At 43.5% G+C, this 20,298-nt stretch overlaps 1 protein-coding gene across 1 annotated transcript in view; it reads left to right on the top strand.

Moving 5' to 3' along the window:
* The window catches only part of OBSCN (obscurin, cytoskeletal calmodulin and titin-interacting RhoGEF), a 194,316-nt gene that overhangs the window by 46,417 nt on the left and 127,601 nt on the right, over positions 1 to 20,298 (top strand). The window contains 16 exon segments of the mRNA XM_059818275.1: positions 859 to 1,238; positions 1,429 to 1,885; positions 3,127 to 3,402; positions 4,525 to 4,800; positions 5,626 to 5,901; positions 7,027 to 7,293; positions 7,776 to 8,045; positions 8,280 to 8,543; positions 13,137 to 13,403; positions 13,735 to 13,847; positions 14,594 to 14,747; positions 16,139 to 16,300; positions 16,800 to 16,904; positions 17,570 to 17,836; positions 18,469 to 18,738; positions 19,552 to 19,818. Coding sequence (XP_059674258.1) covers positions 859 to 1,238; positions 1,429 to 1,885; positions 3,127 to 3,402; positions 4,525 to 4,800; positions 5,626 to 5,901; positions 7,027 to 7,293; positions 7,776 to 8,045; positions 8,280 to 8,543; positions 13,137 to 13,403; positions 13,735 to 13,847; positions 14,594 to 14,747; positions 16,139 to 16,300; positions 16,800 to 16,904; positions 17,570 to 17,836; positions 18,469 to 18,738; positions 19,552 to 19,818 — 4,071 coding nt within the window.

The following is a 20,298-nucleotide window of genomic DNA, read 5'->3' on the forward strand; positions in this document are numbered from 1 at the left end:
AATTGCAGGAGAAATTAAAGGACACAGAAAATCTTCTGAGCAGAAATGTTCTCTTGTGAAGGCTCCTTCCTTAAATAAAGTGTCTCTTTATTATGAAGGAAACCTTTTTATTATGCCAACTTTTATTATTATCTGCCAACTAAAAGGAAATACTAGAACTGGTCTCAGAAGCAGTAGTTGAGGAAACCAGGTCTCTTCACCATTACATTAGCAAGAACAGGATTTAACATTGACATCCCTCCGTTGGATCTTGATGAATTTAAAGCAAATTGAGGAGTTCATGTATTAGATTGCTTTTTGATTCTGGCATGGTGCAGTGCTAAGCAAATACCATGGGGGACGGCTAATTTTCATTCGTTAGAGAAACATAGTTCTGGGATGATGCATATTTGGAACATTTGGGAAATAAGGATATAGACACAGAATAGGCTCACAAAGTTTGTTTCCCAAGACTAGCTTTGCTTTTGCTGGCAAAGCAAATTGCAGCTCTTGGGTTGTTTGGACAATTTAATGCTTATTATCTTACAGCAAACAGACTTCTTACAGACTGCATCCACTGGTGTGCTGCTGGACATTGGGATACGTGAACTTCTTTTCTGCAGCTTTTGGAGAATGGTAGTGGTGGAAATGAAAGCAAGTTTGGGGCCATCTAAACTGTCTTGGACTACCAGTAAAGGAGTCCTTCACCAGCACTTGATGTAATTCAAATGTTAACATTCAGTTGACGGTGTCGGCAGGGAATGTGAATGGGAAATCCACCTTCATCACCACAATCCAAAGAATGATGTGTGCATTTAGGAAGGGGGGTGTGTGTGAAAGATTAATTTTCTAAATCTGCCTCTGTACCCTTAATTCCAGAGGCAGAAGATGCTTTCATCAACAAGGAGAAGGTGCAGAAAGAGGTGAAAGCTGCATCATCAGAAAACGCCACGCTGAGCTGCGAGGTGGCCCAGGAGAAGACCGATGTGAAATGGTACAAGGAGGGGAAACTGATCACCTCGAGTAAGAAGTTCAAGGTGGAGTCGGAGGGCAGATCACGTCATCTGGTGGTGGGTCAGGTGGAGAAGAAAGATGCTGGGGAGTACACCTGCGAGGCTGCTGGCCAGAAACTGACCTTCAAGATTGTCGTCACAGGTGGGAGAAGATTCTTTGACCCAGCCTTCCTATTTCTAGAATATTTAGAAAAATTAATATACATATCTTCTATGTAAAACATTATAAAATCCTTAAGACAGGGAGTTCCATCCTTGAAAAACTTTGGGAGCTACCCATCTCTGTAGGAACAGGGCCGTGAAAAGGAAAGTATTGATTGCAGCTTTCCATTCCAACATGTTGGTGCAACCAGAACAACTGTGCAACACAGCTGATTCCCACAGAATTTCAGAGCAGGGTCGTGTGGAGTGTGGTAGGGTGTCAGCTTGATGTCAGCACTCAAAACCCAAAATAAAATGCAAAAACTCACCACAAAGCAGTTTGAATGTTCTACCAATAGTTTTAGATGTGTATTGTCAGTTATGAGGCTTCGTTTCCAGTGTTACTTGTAAGCCGAGATAAGGGGACTGGTCAACATCATATCTTGGAGACACTCTGAATTTCTTTCTCTCTTCAGAGCCAGAAGTTGTGTTTACAAACAAGGAGAAGGTGCTGAAAGAGGTGAAAGCTGCACCATCAGAAAACGCCACGCTGAGCTGCGAGGTGGCCCAGGAGAAGACCGATGTGAAATGGTACAAGGAGGGGAAACTGATCACCTCGAGCAAGAAGTTCAAGGTGGAGTCGGAGGGCAGATCGCGTCATCTGGTGGTGGGTCAGGTGGAGAAGAAAGATGCTGGGGAGTACACCTGCGAGGCTGCTGGCCAGAAACTGACCTTCAAGCTTGCCGTCACAGGTGGGAGAAGATTCTTTGGCCCAGCCTTCCTATTTCTGGAATATTGAGAAAAATGAATATTTTTCCTCAGATTTTTTTCCTGTTATGCTTCACATTTTTGGAGAACGTCATTGAGATGGCCTGGCTCTGATTGCAAAATGGGAAAAAAAGTTCCAAATGCAGTTCTCTTTATATCTTCTATGTAAAACTTTATAAAATCCTTAAGACAGGGAGCTCCATCCTTGAAAAGCTTTGGAGCTACCCATCGCTGTAGGAACAGGGCCGTGAAAAGGAAATTACTGATTGCACATCTCCATCCCTACATGTTGGTACAACCAGAACAATTCTGCGAGGCAGCTGATTCTTAGTGTGTTTCAGAGAAGGGTCATGGTGGAGAGCAGTTGGGTGTCTGCTTGATGCCTGCACTCTTTTTCTTTCTCTTGAAAGAGGTCATTTCAGCCTGGGGGTTGAATATGACAGTAAGGCTTGATTATATGTTAAGGTCTCTAAGGCATCATGTAAATGACAAGTAGGGAAAGAAGGTGTCATGGAGACTCAGTCCAGATGCATCGCCCTGCTGGGGCTGTAGAGTAGGAGAATGGATTCAGCTTTCCAACTCACTCCCTGCTTCCTGATCCTCTTGCAAGTGGGCTGACTAATGTGTCTACTGGAGAACAAGGGGTTTCCACTATTTACATGTAAGAATGTGAAATGGGCTGGGCTTCTCTCAGGGTTGCATGGGAAGTAATAACACAGTCCTGAACATATAAGTCGTGCTCTTAGCACCCTTTGTACTGAAGAAAGTTACCTAGTGCCAATAGGACAGTAACGGCAGCAGATGCAGGTATTGGGAACAAAAGGAATCAATGATATAGGGCTATGACTCAGTAAGGGACTCTTCCTCCCAGTAAGAATTCATTAGTTTGCACTCAGCTTCAACCAAAGTGTGTCTTGCCTCAACTGGGCCCTGCCATACAATGCTCTTAAATGATCCAGATGATCTTCTAGCTTGCTGCCATAAATATACTAATCTTAGTGTGATTTGTGACAAAGCAACAAAAAGCTTCTTAAAAAAAAAAAAACAAACCCAAAAACCTCAAAAAACCAAACATCACCACAAAACAGTTTGCATGTTCTTCTAATAGCTTTAGATGTGTATTGTCAAGTCAGAAGTTTGGTTTTCAGTGTTACCTCTAAGCCATTATAAGAGGATCACGCGATATCATATCTTGGAGACACTCTGAATTTCTTTCTCTCTTCAGAGCCAGAAGTTGTGTTTACAAACAAGGAGAAGGTGCAGAAAGAGGTGAAAGCTGCACTATCGGAAAACGCCACACTGAGCTGCGAGGTGGCCCAGGAGAAGACCGATGTGAAATGGTACAAGGAGGGGAAACTGATCACCTCGAGCAAGAAGTTCAAGGTGGAGTCGGAGGGCAGATCGCGTCGTCTGGTGGTGGGTCAGGTGGAGAAGAAAGATGCTGGGGAGTACACCTGCGAGGCTGCTGGCCAGAAACTGACCTTCAAGCTTGACGTCACAGGTAAGATGTATCTTGTCTGAATTACAGTAGAGGATAATAAAGTAGTACCTGTAATAACTATTACACAATGACTCATTGCAATAGTCTGGGATTTGTTGCACCCTGTAGGGTTCACCTGATTTTCTGTACCTGATTGCCAGGGCTTGTAGAAATGGGGCTATTTGGCTCTAGCAGGGCACAAAGGCCTATCTCATTCTTAGACTGTCCATACAATAATTGCAGATATAAATATAATAGAAATAATATTCAACATATTCAGATCTCTCCCATTCCTGGGATCCCAAAGGTTGATTCTTGTGCACTGAACCTCTTGAAAGGAAAGAGCCTTTCAAAAAAATCCATTTCTTGTCAGACTTATGATCCTATTTCTGAAAACTGAGAGGCTGGAATATGCTTTGTCGTTTGCAGTTTCGGCAGTGCACTCATAGAGATGGGTTGAAAACTCAGCACTTTTTCTGAATTTGTGCTGTTGTATGTTTACGATCTCAGCCTTCTGAGATGCCTTACTACTTCTGCTAGGTGCTAAATGTCCCTTTGTCATGAAAGATTTCCAGAAATTGGTCTTTTGAAACAGGATTCACAAGGTGCCCAAACAGCTTTAAGCATGTGATACTAAAGGGAGTGTTGACACTGCAAACAACCTTGGGTACCTTGCTGGGTTACCTGAGCACTATAGGGAGATCATATTTCCTTTGTCCCTTTGAAAGTCATGATTGTGATAGTGGAAGCGGCCACGAAGAGTCTGTTCCAGAAGCCCATAGTGCTGTATTTGTAACCTTGACATTTCACTGTAGATCTTAAGTAAAAGGGATTTGCGAGGTTTTGGTGATATGCAGAACAAGATGCTCTTTAGGAACGTTTGCATTAAATGGTTTTTGCATGGTGGCTTGCAACCATAGGATTGATGTCAAGGACCTTCTTGGTCCTCCCCATTCCTAGGCTCTTGCTTCCCTAGTTTCCACATTGCGATTCGGTCGCACAGAAGGGTAGATACTGCCCAGTGAAAGCAATCGGTTTTGGCAAGAAGCAACCTAAATATTTTCCAAACGTTTGCACAGTAATCTGTAAGACTGATCTAATTTTAATCCCTCAATTAATATTTTCTTCCTTTTCTGCATTCAGAGCCCAAACCTGCGTTTATAAACCAGGAACAGGTCCAGAAGGAGGTGAACGCTGTCCTGACAGAAAGTGCCACTCTCAGCTGTGAGGTAGCACAGGATACAACTGAAGTGAAATGGTACAAGGATGGGAAACTGCTCGTTTCCTCTAGAAAATTCAAAACAGAAACTGTGGGCAAAACCCGGCGCCTTGTTATAGAGCAGCTGGAGAAGAAAGACGCTGGAGAATACATCTGTGAGGCTGCAGGCCAGAAGCTGACCTTCAAGTTGGAACCAACTGGTGAGGACTCACTTTGGGGTGCTAAACAGCAGTCTGTGTGGCTTGGAGGAAAGCTGGATATTCCCTACCCAGTGGCCACAGTGCAGCCACCATTTCCCCTGGAGCAACATCAGTGAACCACATCACACACTGATGTGGCCTTTTTAACCTAGCAGTGTGGAGGTGGGAGATCTGGCTGAAGACTTTTTTGGCTATGGAAATGCCATTTTTTTGCTTAGTGTCTCCTTCACACACCCCATCGCCCAACCTATTCAAGTGGTGGGGAGCTGAAAGTAGAAGTGGGAAGTTTTGAAGAGCAGAAATAGAGCTATGGGGAAAGGTCACCAAGCAAAACTGGTCTGCTGCAATATGTGCCCCAAAACTGCCCAGTTTTGTGGCAAAGCATTGTACAACATAGAGAAGAAGCCAAGAGAAAGGGACTAGAGCAAGCAGAAAAGAAAATAGGCCATAAATTCAGGTTGAGCATATTAATATTTTTCTTAATTAGATCTAAAATCCTAAAAATGGGAGAGGAAATAATTATGCAGGTCATTTTACTTCTAAGAAACAAGCTTTTTGTGGGCAGCAGAAAAAAACGTTTATTTGCATCTCCTTTCCTTTGCTTGTCTTCTAAGCAGAAGCTCTGGGTCGCCTGACAGATAATTTTCTTTCTTCCCGCTCAGCAAAAGATTACACCAGCCACAAATATTCAGCCATATTCCCTGGGTTATTACAGATTATGGATGCGCCGGTGTTGTGAGTCATGAAAAGAGAGTAATAGAAAATTGCTGTGTTAAGGATTTGAGATTTAAGTTATTAGTTTTTCTATTTTAATGTCTTTCCTAGAACCAGAGGCTAAATTTGAAAAGAAAGTTGTCCAGAAAGAGCCTCTCATTGTTCAAGAACATGAAAGCATCACACTGACTACTTCAGTGACACCTGAAACTGCTGCAGTAAAGTGGTTCAAGGATGGAACAGAAATCAAGGCGAGCAAGAAATACGAGATCAAGAGTGAGGGGGCATCCAGGACCCTGACGGTGAAGCTGGCTGAGAGCACAGACACTGCCGTGTACACTTGCCAGACAAAGAACGACAAGCAGGAGTTCAAAGTACAGGTGAAAGGTGAGCAGAGAGCAGTGCACAGGTCGTGTCCCAGCCTGACAGCTACGTTTCCCTCATGGTAGGATGGAAACAAAGTCAAACCTCTCTCTAAAACTGCTCCAACCTCAAGGCTTGAATTGCTGTTGCAGCTGCTGTGGCTGCCCCACCATGGGTCAGCCAAGTTCCCCTGCTTCTAAATACCCAATTTTTGTCCTTTGCTGGCCACTCAGGGGAAGAAGGAGGGCTACGATGGGTGCTTTTCCTGCTGTCTGCTCCCCTCTGTCGTCACGCTCTTTCTGTCTCCTCCTAACCCCCATAGCTGGGGCATGGCAGAGCCTTAGCTCTTCCCCACTCTGCTCACCAGCATGACAAAGCTGATGACGATGGAGAGATGTTGTGTGAGGAGATGTCTGAGTTAGTCACATGGGGAAAGACAGCTCCTCTGTTGCTGGGATGGTGTGCCTGGGTTGCTGTTCCCTAGTCAAGGCTAAGGCTATAAATTGACAAGAAGGATGAAGTACAGCTGGTCCACAGTTGGAGATGAGAGGGGTGATGTCCCAGAGCAAAGGCCGGCTCCTTTCTCTTCAGACACTCACACTGGAGATGTCTGCAGCGGAGATGCACCCCCTCAGCTCCCTTTGTAGTCGTTGCAGAGGAGTGGTTGCTAATAGCTCATGATACATCCGACCTATTGAAACGTCTCCTTCAGGAGGAAAGAAATCGCACCTGAGATTCCTCTGACTCCATTGGCTCTGTCTCCAGTGACAGAAGAGACAAAGGTTGGCTGGGGCTTATGCATCCATACAGATTTTTACACCTAGTCAAGCAAATCAGGCTCTGATATAAAAACACCACATGGTCTCATCAGGTAAAAGATTACAAAGAAAGGCAGGCAATACCCAATCATGTTTTAAGACACTGTTCTTGCTTTACAGAATGATAGTGATATTAAAACACTGTATCAAAGGAATCTCCCTAAATTTCCACCTTTCTGGTTTGTTTCTGTCTATCCTGATGCCCAAATCTGTTCTGGGGTTGTTTTATTTATCTATTTATTTATTTATTTAAAGTTGGCCAGAACCAGTTTCTTAGAACAAGTTTCTTATCTTTTCCTTTCTCATCATTTTTCCTTCTTCTGCATCTCAGAAATCCCAGTGAAATTCGCCAAAAAACTTGAAGCTGTTAATGCTGAGATTGGAGGCAGCGTCTCTTTGACCTGTGACGTGAGCCATGCCAAAGGGAAGGTGGTGTGGCGCAGGAACGGAGTCGAGATCAAGGAAAGCAAGCGTTTCCAGATTCACGAGGAGGGGGTCAAACGAACCCTGACGATAACAGGGATCCGGGCTGAGGATGAGGGAGAGTACTCCTGCGAGTCCAGAGATGACAAGAGCAGCATTACCATCACTCCCAAAGGTATGTCTCTAATGGTGACAAAGTAGAGGGGTCCTTGGGTTTTGTCCTCAGCCATTACAACCCTGCAAAGCTGAATTCGTTCACGTGTTTGTGCCGTCTCCTGTGTTGACAGCAAAATACAAAACTCTGTGTCAGTGGAACCTCTATTTGTGAAGAACATAATGATTTTGAGACCTGTTGAGCTTAGGTCTCTTAATATGTGGGCAAATTGACCTTCATATTACATTTGAGGCTGGAATTAAGTATCCCAAATCTAAAGTGGGATTTTCTTTCCCCCTCTTTGTTTGCCTCTCTCTTTTGGCATCTTTATACACAAAACTTACTCAGACATGGGAAACATGATGACCTGTTATTGTGATCGCTTACTGTAAGTAATAAAATTTGATGCTTCCGATTAAAATCATCAAAGCTTTTGGCTCTTTGAAGGTGCTTATGCCATGTCTTAAAGACACGCTCCTAAATGTTTTATCCCTATCCGTCAGCTCCCAGAGTGGTGAAATTCGTTACGAGTCTCAACAGCGTGGTCTCTGAGGAAGGAAAAGAGGCTGTGTTCAAGTGCACCGTCTCTCCCAGTGATGCTGTGGTCACTTGGCTCAGGAATGGTGTTAAGATTGAAGCCAGCAAGAAGTATGTGATCTCGCAGAAGGACACCAACCACAGCCTCACCATCACTGATCTGACACTGGAAGATGCAGCTGAAATCTCTGCCAATGCTGAGGGTGTAGAAAGCACAGCCAGTCTCAGAGTCCGAGGTAGGAGGTGATAATGTCCCTTTGATAGGCTGTCACTGATGCTCTGACCTATGCTATTTTATGTGGCCTTCCCTCTGACTGATTATATTAGCAGTAAGGAAATTCTGCTTTTGCATCATTAAATACGGATGCCCAGAATGCATTGGGACTGGAGATACATGAGCCATCATTTTAATTCTCTCTGAAAGCCTGGATCCTCCACATTCTTACTAATATTTCTTCTCCTTTTGGCAGAGGCCTCAATCTCATTCAAGAAGAAACTGGAGCCCAGAACAGTTGAAGAGAGGGACACAGTGACCTTGGAGGTAGAGCTGACCAAGCCTGCAGAGGTGAAGTGGATGAGGAACAGCATCGTATTGAAGCCCAGTGAAAAAATAGAGATCAAAGCTGAGGGAACAAAGCATACCTTGGTGGTTAAGGACATTTCCTTTGCAGACAGGGGCTTCTACTGCTGTGAGAGTCCTGATGACAAGACCCAAGCCAAGATCAATGTGGAAAGTAAGTTGAACGATCTCCAGTTCTATAAATACCCTGGGCTGGGTTTGGAGGTGATTCTGGTCTCTTCCATTATCATAATGGCCACTGCCACCCCCACCTGCCATGGGGACACAGGGACACAACCATGGACTTGGCCACCAGTCAGATGACTGAGAGGAGGTGGAAGCAAGGGCGGTAAACAGAGAACAGCTGGCTGATCCTTGTTGCCTCCTTCTCATCACACCAGCTTTCAGTCATGCTGTTGACCATTAAGCTTCTTAGCTGATTGTTCTCCTTCCCCTGAAATTTCTCACTCTCTGGTACACTCTGTTTTTTCCTTTGTATGGCTTTTAGCAAACCATTCCCTCTTCAGCCATCCATTGTCCTAATTCTTCTCTGCAAAGCACCTCTTTCAGAATGTTTCTTTATACTCAGTTAGGGTTAAAAAAACCACAAGAGCGAATCTTCTGTCTGAGGGTGCTGCCCTTTCAAGTTAGCTAATGGTTTCTCAGCTTGTAGCCCTGTACTTCTGTCTTTTTTCCTACATCCTTTTGTCATGATTGTTACAGGATAGATGAAGACAGGATTTAAGCACTTAAGGACTATCTAATTTTGTCTGTAAAGCCCCTGCTACCAATTGGTGCTGTGTAGGTCATAAATAATAGGTAAGGAAGGACTTGATAACAGACTTCAAGTACATAAAAGGCTGTTATAAAGTGGAAGGGAACAATCTGTTCTCCATGTGGAAATAATGACACAAAATAATGGACCTCAATTGCAATGAGAAAAATCCAGGTTAAACAATAAAAAAAGCTTTTTAATGGTTGGATGACTGAATAGGTTGTCTGGAGAGGTCTTGGAGCCTCCATCATGGCTGTAAGAAAAGGTTAGTGAAATGTCTGCCTAGGATGATGTAAAGAGCTGAGTGTGTCCTAGAGTGTGAGAGAAGGACTAGATGATTTTTCTAGGTCTTCCCAGCCTTACAATCTTGTGGTCTTCTGATGGAATCAAAGGTATCAAAAATTGACAACAGACTGCCTCATACAGAGCAGGGTTTATCGAATCACTTCCATGCACTACTAAGACAGCTTCATCTTCAAAATCTCTCTGGCTGATAGTTGTCAAAAAACCCACTGCTTTAGCATCCCGATACAGGGCAGTTATCACTTTTATTGGCAGCTGCTTATCTGTTTTTCCAAACTGAATAACTCTAGAAAAAAACAGACATTAGCAGTGACTAGCAGCTGGTAGATTAGTCTTGGGTTCACGAAGCCTCAGTCTAGCACATTACTTTCAGCTCCTTCTGTAGCTAACAGAGAGAAGAAAATACCTCCAGAGAGTGTTTAAAGTCTTAGACGCACCGAATTACCTTCTGGAATGTCTGAGTATTCAAGGAATCACGGGTGACTATGATCCTGATTTAGAGCTAGACTCAGGCTTACTATCTCAGTTAAATTGGATGAACTGGGTCTACAGAAGATAAAGAAATATAGCATTTCCACAGTCACAATGTGTTGGAAGAATGCAGTGCAGTACGGGGCAGTTTGCTGCTCCATCCTCTTTTGCATGTTGCATCCCAAGGCGGTTTTTTTTCAGGCTGATACTCATTTTCCTTCCAGTGAGATGCTTCAGCAGTTGGTTGTAGATTCAGTTACACCAGTTTTTAGGCACCGACTGTTGCGATAGCCAAATGGTAAACCCAAAAATGATGGAACAGTGTTTATATAGGAAGAAATTGGGTAGTCCTGATAGCTGCCAACAGTGTTTTGTGCAAGGTGAATCATGCAAGCGTAAATGTGTATCTGTCTCTGGTTTATAAACTTCGCGTTCTGGTGGAGAGAGAGGATTTTGCTTTGTGCTTCCCATGCACCCAGCTGCATTCTCATCACTTACGCTTAGTGTCACTGCAAAAAGTAGCTCCTGTGTTGATGAACTGAGATAGTTTCATGCAGTGATGGAAACTCAAGGTGATCTGAGAGGCACCATGATCAAAAAGGGGAATCGACTCACTGTAGCAGGGAATTCATTTTGCATATGATCATCCAAGCCTTAGTTATGAGATGCAGCAGGAAAAGGGCCATATACAAGAATCTCACCAGACTATATGTACTCTGCATCCACATCCTCCAGCTGAGACGGCACCGAGCTCTCGCACTGCTTTACAGCAAAAGTAAGACTCTAAAAGTAGAAGTCTAAAATTATGCTCCATTTTTTGGCATTTAAGCAAATGGCCTCTTTTCAGTAGAATATGTCAGAGCTTACATTGAGGTCAGCAGAAGTTCTTGAAATGCTCACAGTCTGGGGAATTGAGCTGCTATCATTTGGTGCTCAGCTTTAGGCTAAGAAGCCTGATTTCAGAGGACCTTTTTTAAAAAAACCACTAAGCTGGACTGGTACTGTTTGGTTTGAGATGGCTTTTGGAGCAAGGTAAATAGGGAATAGCTATCTGAAAATCTGTTGATTTACTCCAGTGTAAAAGTTGCTTCATGAAAAGATAAGCATCTGTTCTGATCTTAAGATGCCAGGAGATCCTAAAAACAACTGAGCTGCTCAAGCCAATAACATACCTGGCTGAATATCTGTTTTCAGTTGTGACCAGGAGGGGATGTTTGTGCAAGACTTAAATAAGTAAGTCATGGGTAAAGTGATCCTTCCCCTGATACACCCCTAAGCTTTTAGCAGGGAGAAGCATAATGAGGTCAATTAATTATAGCAGAAATTATACTGGGAACAGGAGTATGAAATGTCAAATCTCTTGACACAAACTATTGTCTATTAAAATAAATTGTGTAAAAGTTCTACCATTCCCCAGCTGTTGCTGCTTTATGACAAGACCTTTGAAAAAGTGATTTTTTTTTTTTTCTGTCCTATGTACACCAGGTGATGATATATCCAGGAGGCCACTTACTGAGTTAGAAATTGCTATGCTATTTAGTTAATGTTTTTGCAAGTCCTTTTCACTATCTCCTTGGACTAATTTCAGTTTGCTCCTTGGTCCATTCACTGTTTGAGGGGCTGGAGTGTCTGTTAACCTAGGGGAAAGGTTAGACAGTAGCAGGTACACGGCGTTCAGTTTAGAGAATGAGGTGCTCCGGGGAGATAGGGACTGGCCGCGAAATCAGATCAGAAATCCTCTAGTGAGCAAAGCCAGGAGAGCTGGTGTCTTAGTTTGGGAAGCAAAGAACAAGCTCCTAGAAGTGTCTGTACTTCCCTCATTTGTCTGGTTCAAGACATGTCCTTGGGGCAAATTTGTGCTTAAGCGGTCGTGACCTTGGAGAAAACCATGAGAGAGGAATCAGTGTGGTTTCCTTGAGAGAGGAATTGCACATCCTTTGCAGGATTCTATGCTCCTCTCTAAACCTGCTGTGAGGTGTAAGAAGCAAGAGGGGGGACAGGAAAGGTGTAAGGAGATGGCATTGCATGGACTCTGCTGCCGCCTTCCTGGGGAGAACAGTACTGTGCTTCTACCCAGTTTGTTAATAAAGCCCTAGCCTATTCGTATCACCTCTGTGGGACCTTTGGAGAAATAGTTTGTTCCCTGTTGTCCCCCATGTGGTGTAAGGACAGGTGCCATCAGGAGATGTTTGAGCCTCAGTGAGACCGTGGTGTCCTCAGCCCAGGACCTGGGTCCAGATCATGACCACAGAACAGAGCCCACAGCCCACTCCAGGTCGTGTTTGCATTCAGATCCTGGCTGAATGTAGATTATCTGTGCTAAACATGCACTAGGAAGGTCAAAATATTTCCAGGAAACCCATAGAGAGTTGAAGGTTTTTGTGACTAATTCATGGCTTTGCGAAGGGGTTTTGTTGTTGTTGTTTTTCTAATTGGCAACTTAATTTCTTTTAAAGGTGAGACAAGTTTAAATACTAAATCCATTTTACTGGCTGATAGGTCTTGTAGTAGGAACAGGTAATACCCACCCAAAACACGGATGCTTTGTCCCCCAAGCTGTGAAGTGTCAGCGCACTTCACACCATGTCATGATTTTTTTTTTTCCTTTTACTAAAAGCTTTTTCCTCTCCCTGCTACTTCCCTCCCTCCCTTGTTTTATCCCAGTTGAAGAACTGCACAATATTGTTTATTCCTTTACGCTCTATTAGTCTGTAGTGATCATCTTCTTTCTCTTGAATCATGCCTGAAGAATAAGTATTTTCAGCAACATCTCTCTTGTACTGGTCCCAGTATAAATAACCACAGCATTATCTTCTTGTAGGATGTTTCTTTCTGATAGTTATTGGTGACCACCTCACCCAGCACAGGAAAGCCTCTAGTCCTCTGTGTGTGTGTACAACTTCAAAGATTATTTCTGGCCTGGACAGTGAGTGTGGTGGACCCTGATAGAAAAAGGGCCAGTTTGCCCTTTTTTGGGCGACCAGTGTTTGGTTGACTTGTTTGTCCCAGCTGAAAGCATCCTTTTTAAGAGTAGCAGCCACGCTAGGAGTATGGTCATGGACAGGTTTTATTTCCTGCAAAGGTGGTTGTTTAATTGCAGATACCAATTAATTGGCAGGTGCCTGCATGAGAAATAAGGAAATAATCTATTTTGGAAGTCCTCAGGCTGTTCACAGCTGTCGGTGTGAGATCTCCAAATTGTCCTTGTTGTTTTTTCAGTGAGGCAGATCAAGATGGTGAAAGGTCTTCAGCCCCTCAAAGTCTCTGAGAAAGGGACCGTCACCTTCGAGGTGGAGGTGTCGCATGAGGATGTGGAAGGGACCTGGCAGAAGGATGGCGTTCGGCTGAAGCATTCACCGAATATCAGTATTGGTGTCCTGGGGAAGAAACATTCACTGACTCTGTCTTCGGTGACTCTTGAAGACGCAGGACTCATCTCCTTCAAAGCAGATGGCATTCATTCATCAGGGAGGCTCACTGTGACAGGTACACAGACCCGAAAGTCTCAGGCCCTGGTTGGTGTGGGACATGGTTTTCTTCTCCTGAACCAGACAGCAAGCTTTAAAGAGAGCAGCAAGCTTTCTTTGTAACTGCAAGGGATGTTAAGCACTGGACCGTCATCAGTAACATAACCTTCTAATGTCAAAAGGATTATTGTAACATCATTGTCCACAGAACAACTCATGATAACGTGCTCAAAACAAGACGATTTTGTTTATTAAGCATGGAAGCTAGGCTCTGCCTATTCATTATTCCTTGTGCCACATGGTCCCGGAGACCTAATTCCCTGCTAATTGGACTTTCTCTTTTTTTGCAGAATTGCCTGTGAGAATCAGCAAACCTTTGGTAGACATCAGTGTGACTCAGAAGGACAAGGTCACGTTCGAGTGTGAGCTGTCCAGGCCCAACGTGGGTGTTAAGTGGTTCAAGGTACAGCACTTAATGGATAGTGGTATTTTAATTTCTGACTTCTCCAGAAGGGAATGAGAGCCTTTAATTTCACTTCCAGGGGATGTGAGTCTGAGCCTTTGTTATACAGCTCTTAGTATTGCTCTCTTGTCCTTATGTTCATTTACTTGCCCAGTTCGTTGCTCTTGCTGTTACTTATTTACTGGGTGCGTTTATCAGGTTGAAAGTTAAACTTCCCTTGAGTTTATAGTGAACTCCTGAGCTGCTGTTGTGCAGAATGTGAGCTCTGCTGTTGATAGCAGTGCAGTCTTGTGCTGTACTTCATGCTTAGCAGTTCTCACTTTTATAGCCTCATTGGGAACTGTGATTTCAGGTGAAGCCTCAATTCTCTTTGCACCTGACAACAATTTTGGAGACCAGCTCAGGCATTTCATGTACCTTCCTTGGGGCTCAGCTGATACTTCCCTTAAACGGGGATAACAGCATTTCTTCAATGTAATGTCTGAAGGGGCTTATTGCCAGCCCTGTACAGTGCCTTAAGCCTTCAAATAGGTGTCTAAGGTCAACCAAAATTTATGTATGTTCTTCAGCCATTCCTACTTCTTGAAAACTTTGCACTGTGCTTAAGTTTCAGCGTATGTTCCAGTAAGCACAGCTCCATTAAGTTCAATGAGACAGATGAATTAAGCACAGATCTGAATGTTTGTGTTGCTCACCGCAGATGTAGAAGAGTTGATGGTGATCTGGTTTGGCCTTTTCCCTTCTAGGATGGGAAGGAGCTCCGGCAAAGTAAAAAAGTGGGGATTATTTCCCAGGAAAATAAAAGAAGCCTCATTATTCATAAGTGCGAATATGAAGACCAGGGGACGTACACATGTGAAGCAGCTGAAGATAAGACATCAGCCACCCTAAAGGTTCATGGTATGTTTGACTGAAGTAGGAAATTGCGTCTACTGCAGTATTTTTGACTACATAGCAAGAAATGCTTCGTGGTCAGTTCGTGTATTTCTCCATTACTCATTTTGGATAACTTTCTCTTCCTAGTGAGAAAGTGCTGACAGTGGCTGTCTTGTGCTTGGTCTATCCTTAGAAGAGTATCTTTGGAAGAGGTGCTAACTTAGTTTTCCATTTATCATAAGTGATTTCTGGTCTCTGGAATTTAAATGGCGTTTCTATATTCACAAGTTAGCAAATACCGGACAGCCTGGCAGAAAGCAGGGATGCAATGGCTGGTGCTGACACGGTTTGGTTTAGCCTCTGCCGTCGTCATAGGGGGACTTTGACTGAATAGGGACTGGAGAAGCCCTGGTTATGATCTCAAGATGTGCCCTACGTTTTATATTGTAAATGTTAGGGTTTCTGACTGCATCTCTCCTTTATGCTCAAGACAGTTTTTCCCTCTGTATGTTGCACTGTGCAACTGGGCAAGTGCCAGATGTGTTTTGTCACCAGGCTCTGAAGCACCAGAGATAAGCTAGTGCTGAAGGCCAGTTACTGCTGTGCCCTGGCAGATGTTCTTCTCCAGAGGGGCATCTGAAAGGACAAATCCGCTCTTTCTTATTTCTTACTAGATGCTGTCCTCATGTGGCCACTTGGGTTCAGCAGCATCTTCCTGAACACCTGTCCTGTTCCATTGGTCTGCTGAACTCCCCCTTTTCTCCCTGACTTTGTGATGGGGATGGGTTGCTGTTTGAATGCTGGCTGGTTTGCATCTGAGCTCTGGTCCTGAGGCTGATCCACAGTGTATCGAGGCCTTCCCTTTCAAAAGGAAAGGACTGCAGTAGCACAGAAATAGGGGTCAGTTCTGACCTAAGTTAGTGCCAAGCTGCAGAATTAAAGAGGATTATACTGAGTTCAGGGGACTCTGAAGCAAAGGTATCTCCTAGGTAAAACATGTGACTGAGGTCCCTGTGGCTCATACCGTCTGGACACACAAGCAGGGGAGTAAAAGGAGAGCATGCAGAGAAACATGTGAATGAGGCAGGTTTATAGTGACGCACATTGTAGGCTTGTGTTTAGTTTTCCTTGGCAGATTTTCTTTCATGAATATGTGTAACTTCTTTAAAACCTGCATAAATTTCCGGCATCCGTAACATCCTCTTGCAGGGAGCTCCACTGTGCCTAGTGATTCTACCTGTAGGTTCAAGCGTAAAATGTATTGACTGCATTGAAGAGCGAAACCACCCAGGAAGGGAGGCTGGTCTAGAATAAAACACAATCCCATTTTTTCCATCTAAATAAGCAGATGGTAAACACACCACACTCACTTATGGAGAAACCCCAAATACATATTTGTCTCGATGATTTCACAGCCCGAGATATCAAGATTGTTAAACCACTGGAAGATGTGGAAGTGAATGAATATGAGAGCGCGTCTTTCGTCTGTGAGATTTCACATGATGAGGTCCAAACCCAATGGTACAAAAATGACAACAAGCTGAAGGCTGCCGACAATATTAGAATGCGTCAAGATGGTAGGATGAAAAAGGGGGAATCTCATTCTTGAATGGGGGTGGGTTGGAGTAGGTGCTGGTGTGGGAGACTAGGAAGAAGGGTCTGACCTTCCAAGTCAAGTTAAGAAGGTTTAGCAGAGAGTTTCCCTTTTGTTTTGGGGCTGCAGCTAGGCTGGGACAGTGACATGGTGGGAACTTTTAGTAAGGCAAATTTGGTGCCATCCCACCATCCCATGCTGCCAGCAGTGGGTAGGAATTTGTAACATCTGACAGTGGGTGGGATCCTTCTGTTTCAAGTACTTTCCAGATGGTGGGGACCACATTCAGTCAGTTCGTGGAGGTGCTGAGGGTAGGTTATCCTTTGACAAAGGGACATAGGCATAGGGGAATGGTCGGCCTTGCTGCCGTGAGAGCAGGTGGTGATGCACTGAAACCAGATGAGCGATGCTCAACCTGGCAGTGTGCCTTGGAGACCGAAGCTGTTTGCTCGGGGGAAGCTATGTTGTGTGTCTGTTCTCAGGAAAGACCTATTCACTGACTTACACACGCGTCCAAGTTGAAGATGCAGCAGAGATCAAATTTGTAGCAGAAAAGGCAGAATCTCGTGCCCAGCTTACTGTAAAAGGTAATTATGCTTTTCATGCCAATACTGCTTAAGCTCTGTCATCTTACAAACCAACCAACTTCCCTCACTTTTAATGTGAAGAAGACTAAACAACACCTAAAGCTTTCAGGGAAAGAAAAACTCCTGCCTACCTTACTGCATGTGAAAGATCAGCCTGGGAATTTACTTTTGCCGAATAACACAGTTTATTTTCTCAGGAGATTGGTTTAAGACGTTAAAAGTCGTGTTTGAATTTTGAGGGACAAAAAGCTGTAGCTTGACTTTCTCCTGCATTTTCCCTTTCTGCTGTATGTTTAAAAAGAATTTTTGTGTTTAACATAAGCAACGTGACAGAGACAGGGAGAAGGAAGGCATTTGAATTAACACGCTGATGAGGAGCTCAGGAAATCTGAGATCAGTCCCTGTCTTTGCCATAGCACTGCTGTGTAGTGTTGAGTAAATTACCTATTGTCTCTGCAGTTCAGCCATCCAAGTGGTAAAATAGGGATAAAAAGTTTTCCTTTCATTAGCTTTTCACTTGCTGTGTGCTAGTTGAGTGCTCAGCATAGTGGGGATTCCTATCATCCAAATAACTCAACATAAAAGAAATATTGCTAATGAGTTTTTAATTGGCACTTTTCATGGAAACTGTACTGATTATTCCCTCCTTTTTTTACTCCCTTTAGAGCTGCCTGTAAAAATTGTGAAGCCTTTGCGAGATAAGATTGCTCTTGAAAAACATCGGGGATTCCTGGAGTGCCAAGTGTCTCGTGCCAATGCCGAAGTTAAATGGTATAAAAAGGAGGTTGAAATTCACCCTAGTGACAAATACGAAATTGTGAGTGATGGTGTCTATCGGAAACTCATCATCAATGATGCAGATTATGAAGATGAGGACACGTATACTTGTGATGCCTTTGATGACAAAAGCAGCGCTAATTTCTTTGTCGAAGGTAGTGAACCATTTTTTCCCCTCTAGGATGCATTGGAAGGAGGACTGGCTGATTCAAAAAGCCCTGGTCATTTACTTTGAAAACAAAATACCACTTAGGAAGTATTTTAATTCAGTATTGATTTACTCTGAAGTCCATTGATATTGAATCCTTTCAGGATTATAAGTGCAGGAACATCCTGTAAAATATATGGTATATTCTCCTAAGGCAAGTGATGAAATTCCTGTTCTAGAGAAGCTTATCAGATATGCTGGAGAAAGTTTGTTGTTCAGAGAAAAGTTACTGTAGCTAACCGAAGTCTTCCCTATTATCAATATTTGCATTTCAGTGAACTTTCTTTTCCATTTTATACTGCCAAGTGTTTGATATCAGGATAGGAAGGTGGCTTTAGAAATGGGACTGGGAATCAGGAGATCTGGATTCTTTTGAGGCTGTGTCACAGTCTCACTGTCTGACCTGTGACCAGCAATATGCGTTTATTTTTATAGAAAAAAGAGGATGTTTTAAGGCTTTTTGACCCAATAAGTACCGTATTGAAATGCAGAAAAGATCACATGAGTGTGCAGGATGCTAATGAAAGAGTTCTTTCATGAGTCCTAAGTCCCTGCTTTCCTGTTCCATCCTTCATCCAGAGCAATCCATTAATATTGTAAAGGAGTTGTGTGATGAGGATGTGACTGAGCCTGAAGAAGCCAAGTTTGAATGTGAGACATCCATTCCATCCGTGAAACCCCCCAAATGGTCTCTACGTGGAGAAGTCTTACAGGCTGGCAGAAACATTATCATGCAGCAAGAAGGCACCATCCACCGGCTGACAATACTGAAAACCAGTGCTGATATGACAGGCACCATTCAGTTCTCCATTGGCAAATCAAAATCCACAGCAAACCTGCTTGTCAGAGGTAACGTGATTATGTCCTGGCTTGAATTAGATCACGAGAGATCCTTCCTCTCACAGTCCCTGGAAAGTAATTTTTCATACGAACTGTCTAATGTGGAGGTTCCACTGACTGGGGTCTTGGAAATATATGGAAGATCTGCTTAGTTCCCAATTACAAGTTGTTGGGTGCATGAAATGAGGCAGCAATGTCTTAGGAAGGGATCTGATTAAATGAGTTTGGTGTGCCTGGTATTCAAACCTGGTATTCAAATCTACTGAGCTAAGACTGGATTTTAGGTTTTTGGTTTTTTTCCTTCTTGACTTTACCAAAGAAGACAAAACAGATGAAATTTGCCAGGAGAGTTTATTTTGTCCCATTTCTGAACTAGACAAGTTTGATAGCTCATTTACTTAATCCACTTTGTCATTGACTTGATCTGGGACAAAGCTTCAAGGCTTTTTATCTTCTGCTGTCACCATTGTAAATATCTCCAATCACATCCTGAAGTCCTTGTTTTGTCTTTAATTTGCTCTTACTTGAATAAAAACCTCAATCAGAGAGCAATTCAGTAAGCACTGAACCAGAACTGGACCATGCATTTGGTAGTTAATATACAGTATTATCTTACAGAAACCAGCATTCCCTACAGATCATCATGCCATTTTAGCTTCAAAGCACATCAGCTCTGTAACAGAAACTTGTAGCACCATCTGAGCAGTTCACAAACCAGTTGTGAACGACATCATACATGAAATTAATTGGCATGAAATACAGATTAGAAACTTCCCTCTTCTTGAGATTGATCCTTTCTTCTTTCCCAACCCTGCTTTGCAGATTACCACATACAGATCACCAGGAAGATGGAGGACAAGACAGCTCTGGAGCGCCATTCAGTCATCCTGTCCTGCGACTTCAGGCCTTCTCCAAAGGTTGTGAAGTGGTTCAAGGGCCACACACCCATCGAGCCCTCCGAGAAGTACAAAATCAAGCGGGAGCAGCATTCAGCAGAGCTCAAGATTTTGAAGGTGAAGCCCGAAGATGCTGGCGTGTACAAGTGCAGGGCTGGAAACGCTGAGACTGAAGCCACACTGACCGTTGAAGGTACGAGTGGTTTGCCGCAGGGAGGCTTGCCTGTTGTATAGATATAAGGAAGACATTTTTTACGATGAGGGTGGTGAAACACTGGCACAGGTTGCCCAGAGAGGTGGTAGATGCCCCATCCCTGGAAACATTCACGGTCAGGCTGGACGGGGCTCTGAGCAACCTGATCTAGTTGAAGATGTCCCTGCTCATTGCCAGGCAGTTGGACTAGATGACCTTGAAAGGTCCCTTCCAACCCAAACTATTCTATGATTCTATGATATCTTTATGGTTAGTATTTCACTCTGGACTTCTCTTCTTGAGTTGAGGTAGATTCCCACAGTTCTCTCCTGCTAATTTTATATAAATGCAGTATCTTAAGTGAACTGACTGTATTATGCACTGTGCTGATATTCCATGATACTGAAATCCAGCACTTGGCATAAAGTAGATAGTGCCCTTCCACACACATTACCTGGGTAAGGCAGAAATTCATGCATC

The sequence above is a fragment of the Gavia stellata genome, chromosome 6 (genome assembly GCF_030936135.1).
Source record: "Gavia stellata isolate bGavSte3 chromosome 6, bGavSte3.hap2, whole genome shotgun sequence".
Classification (NCBI taxonomy): domain Eukaryota; kingdom Metazoa; phylum Chordata; class Aves; order Gaviiformes; family Gaviidae; genus Gavia; species Gavia stellata.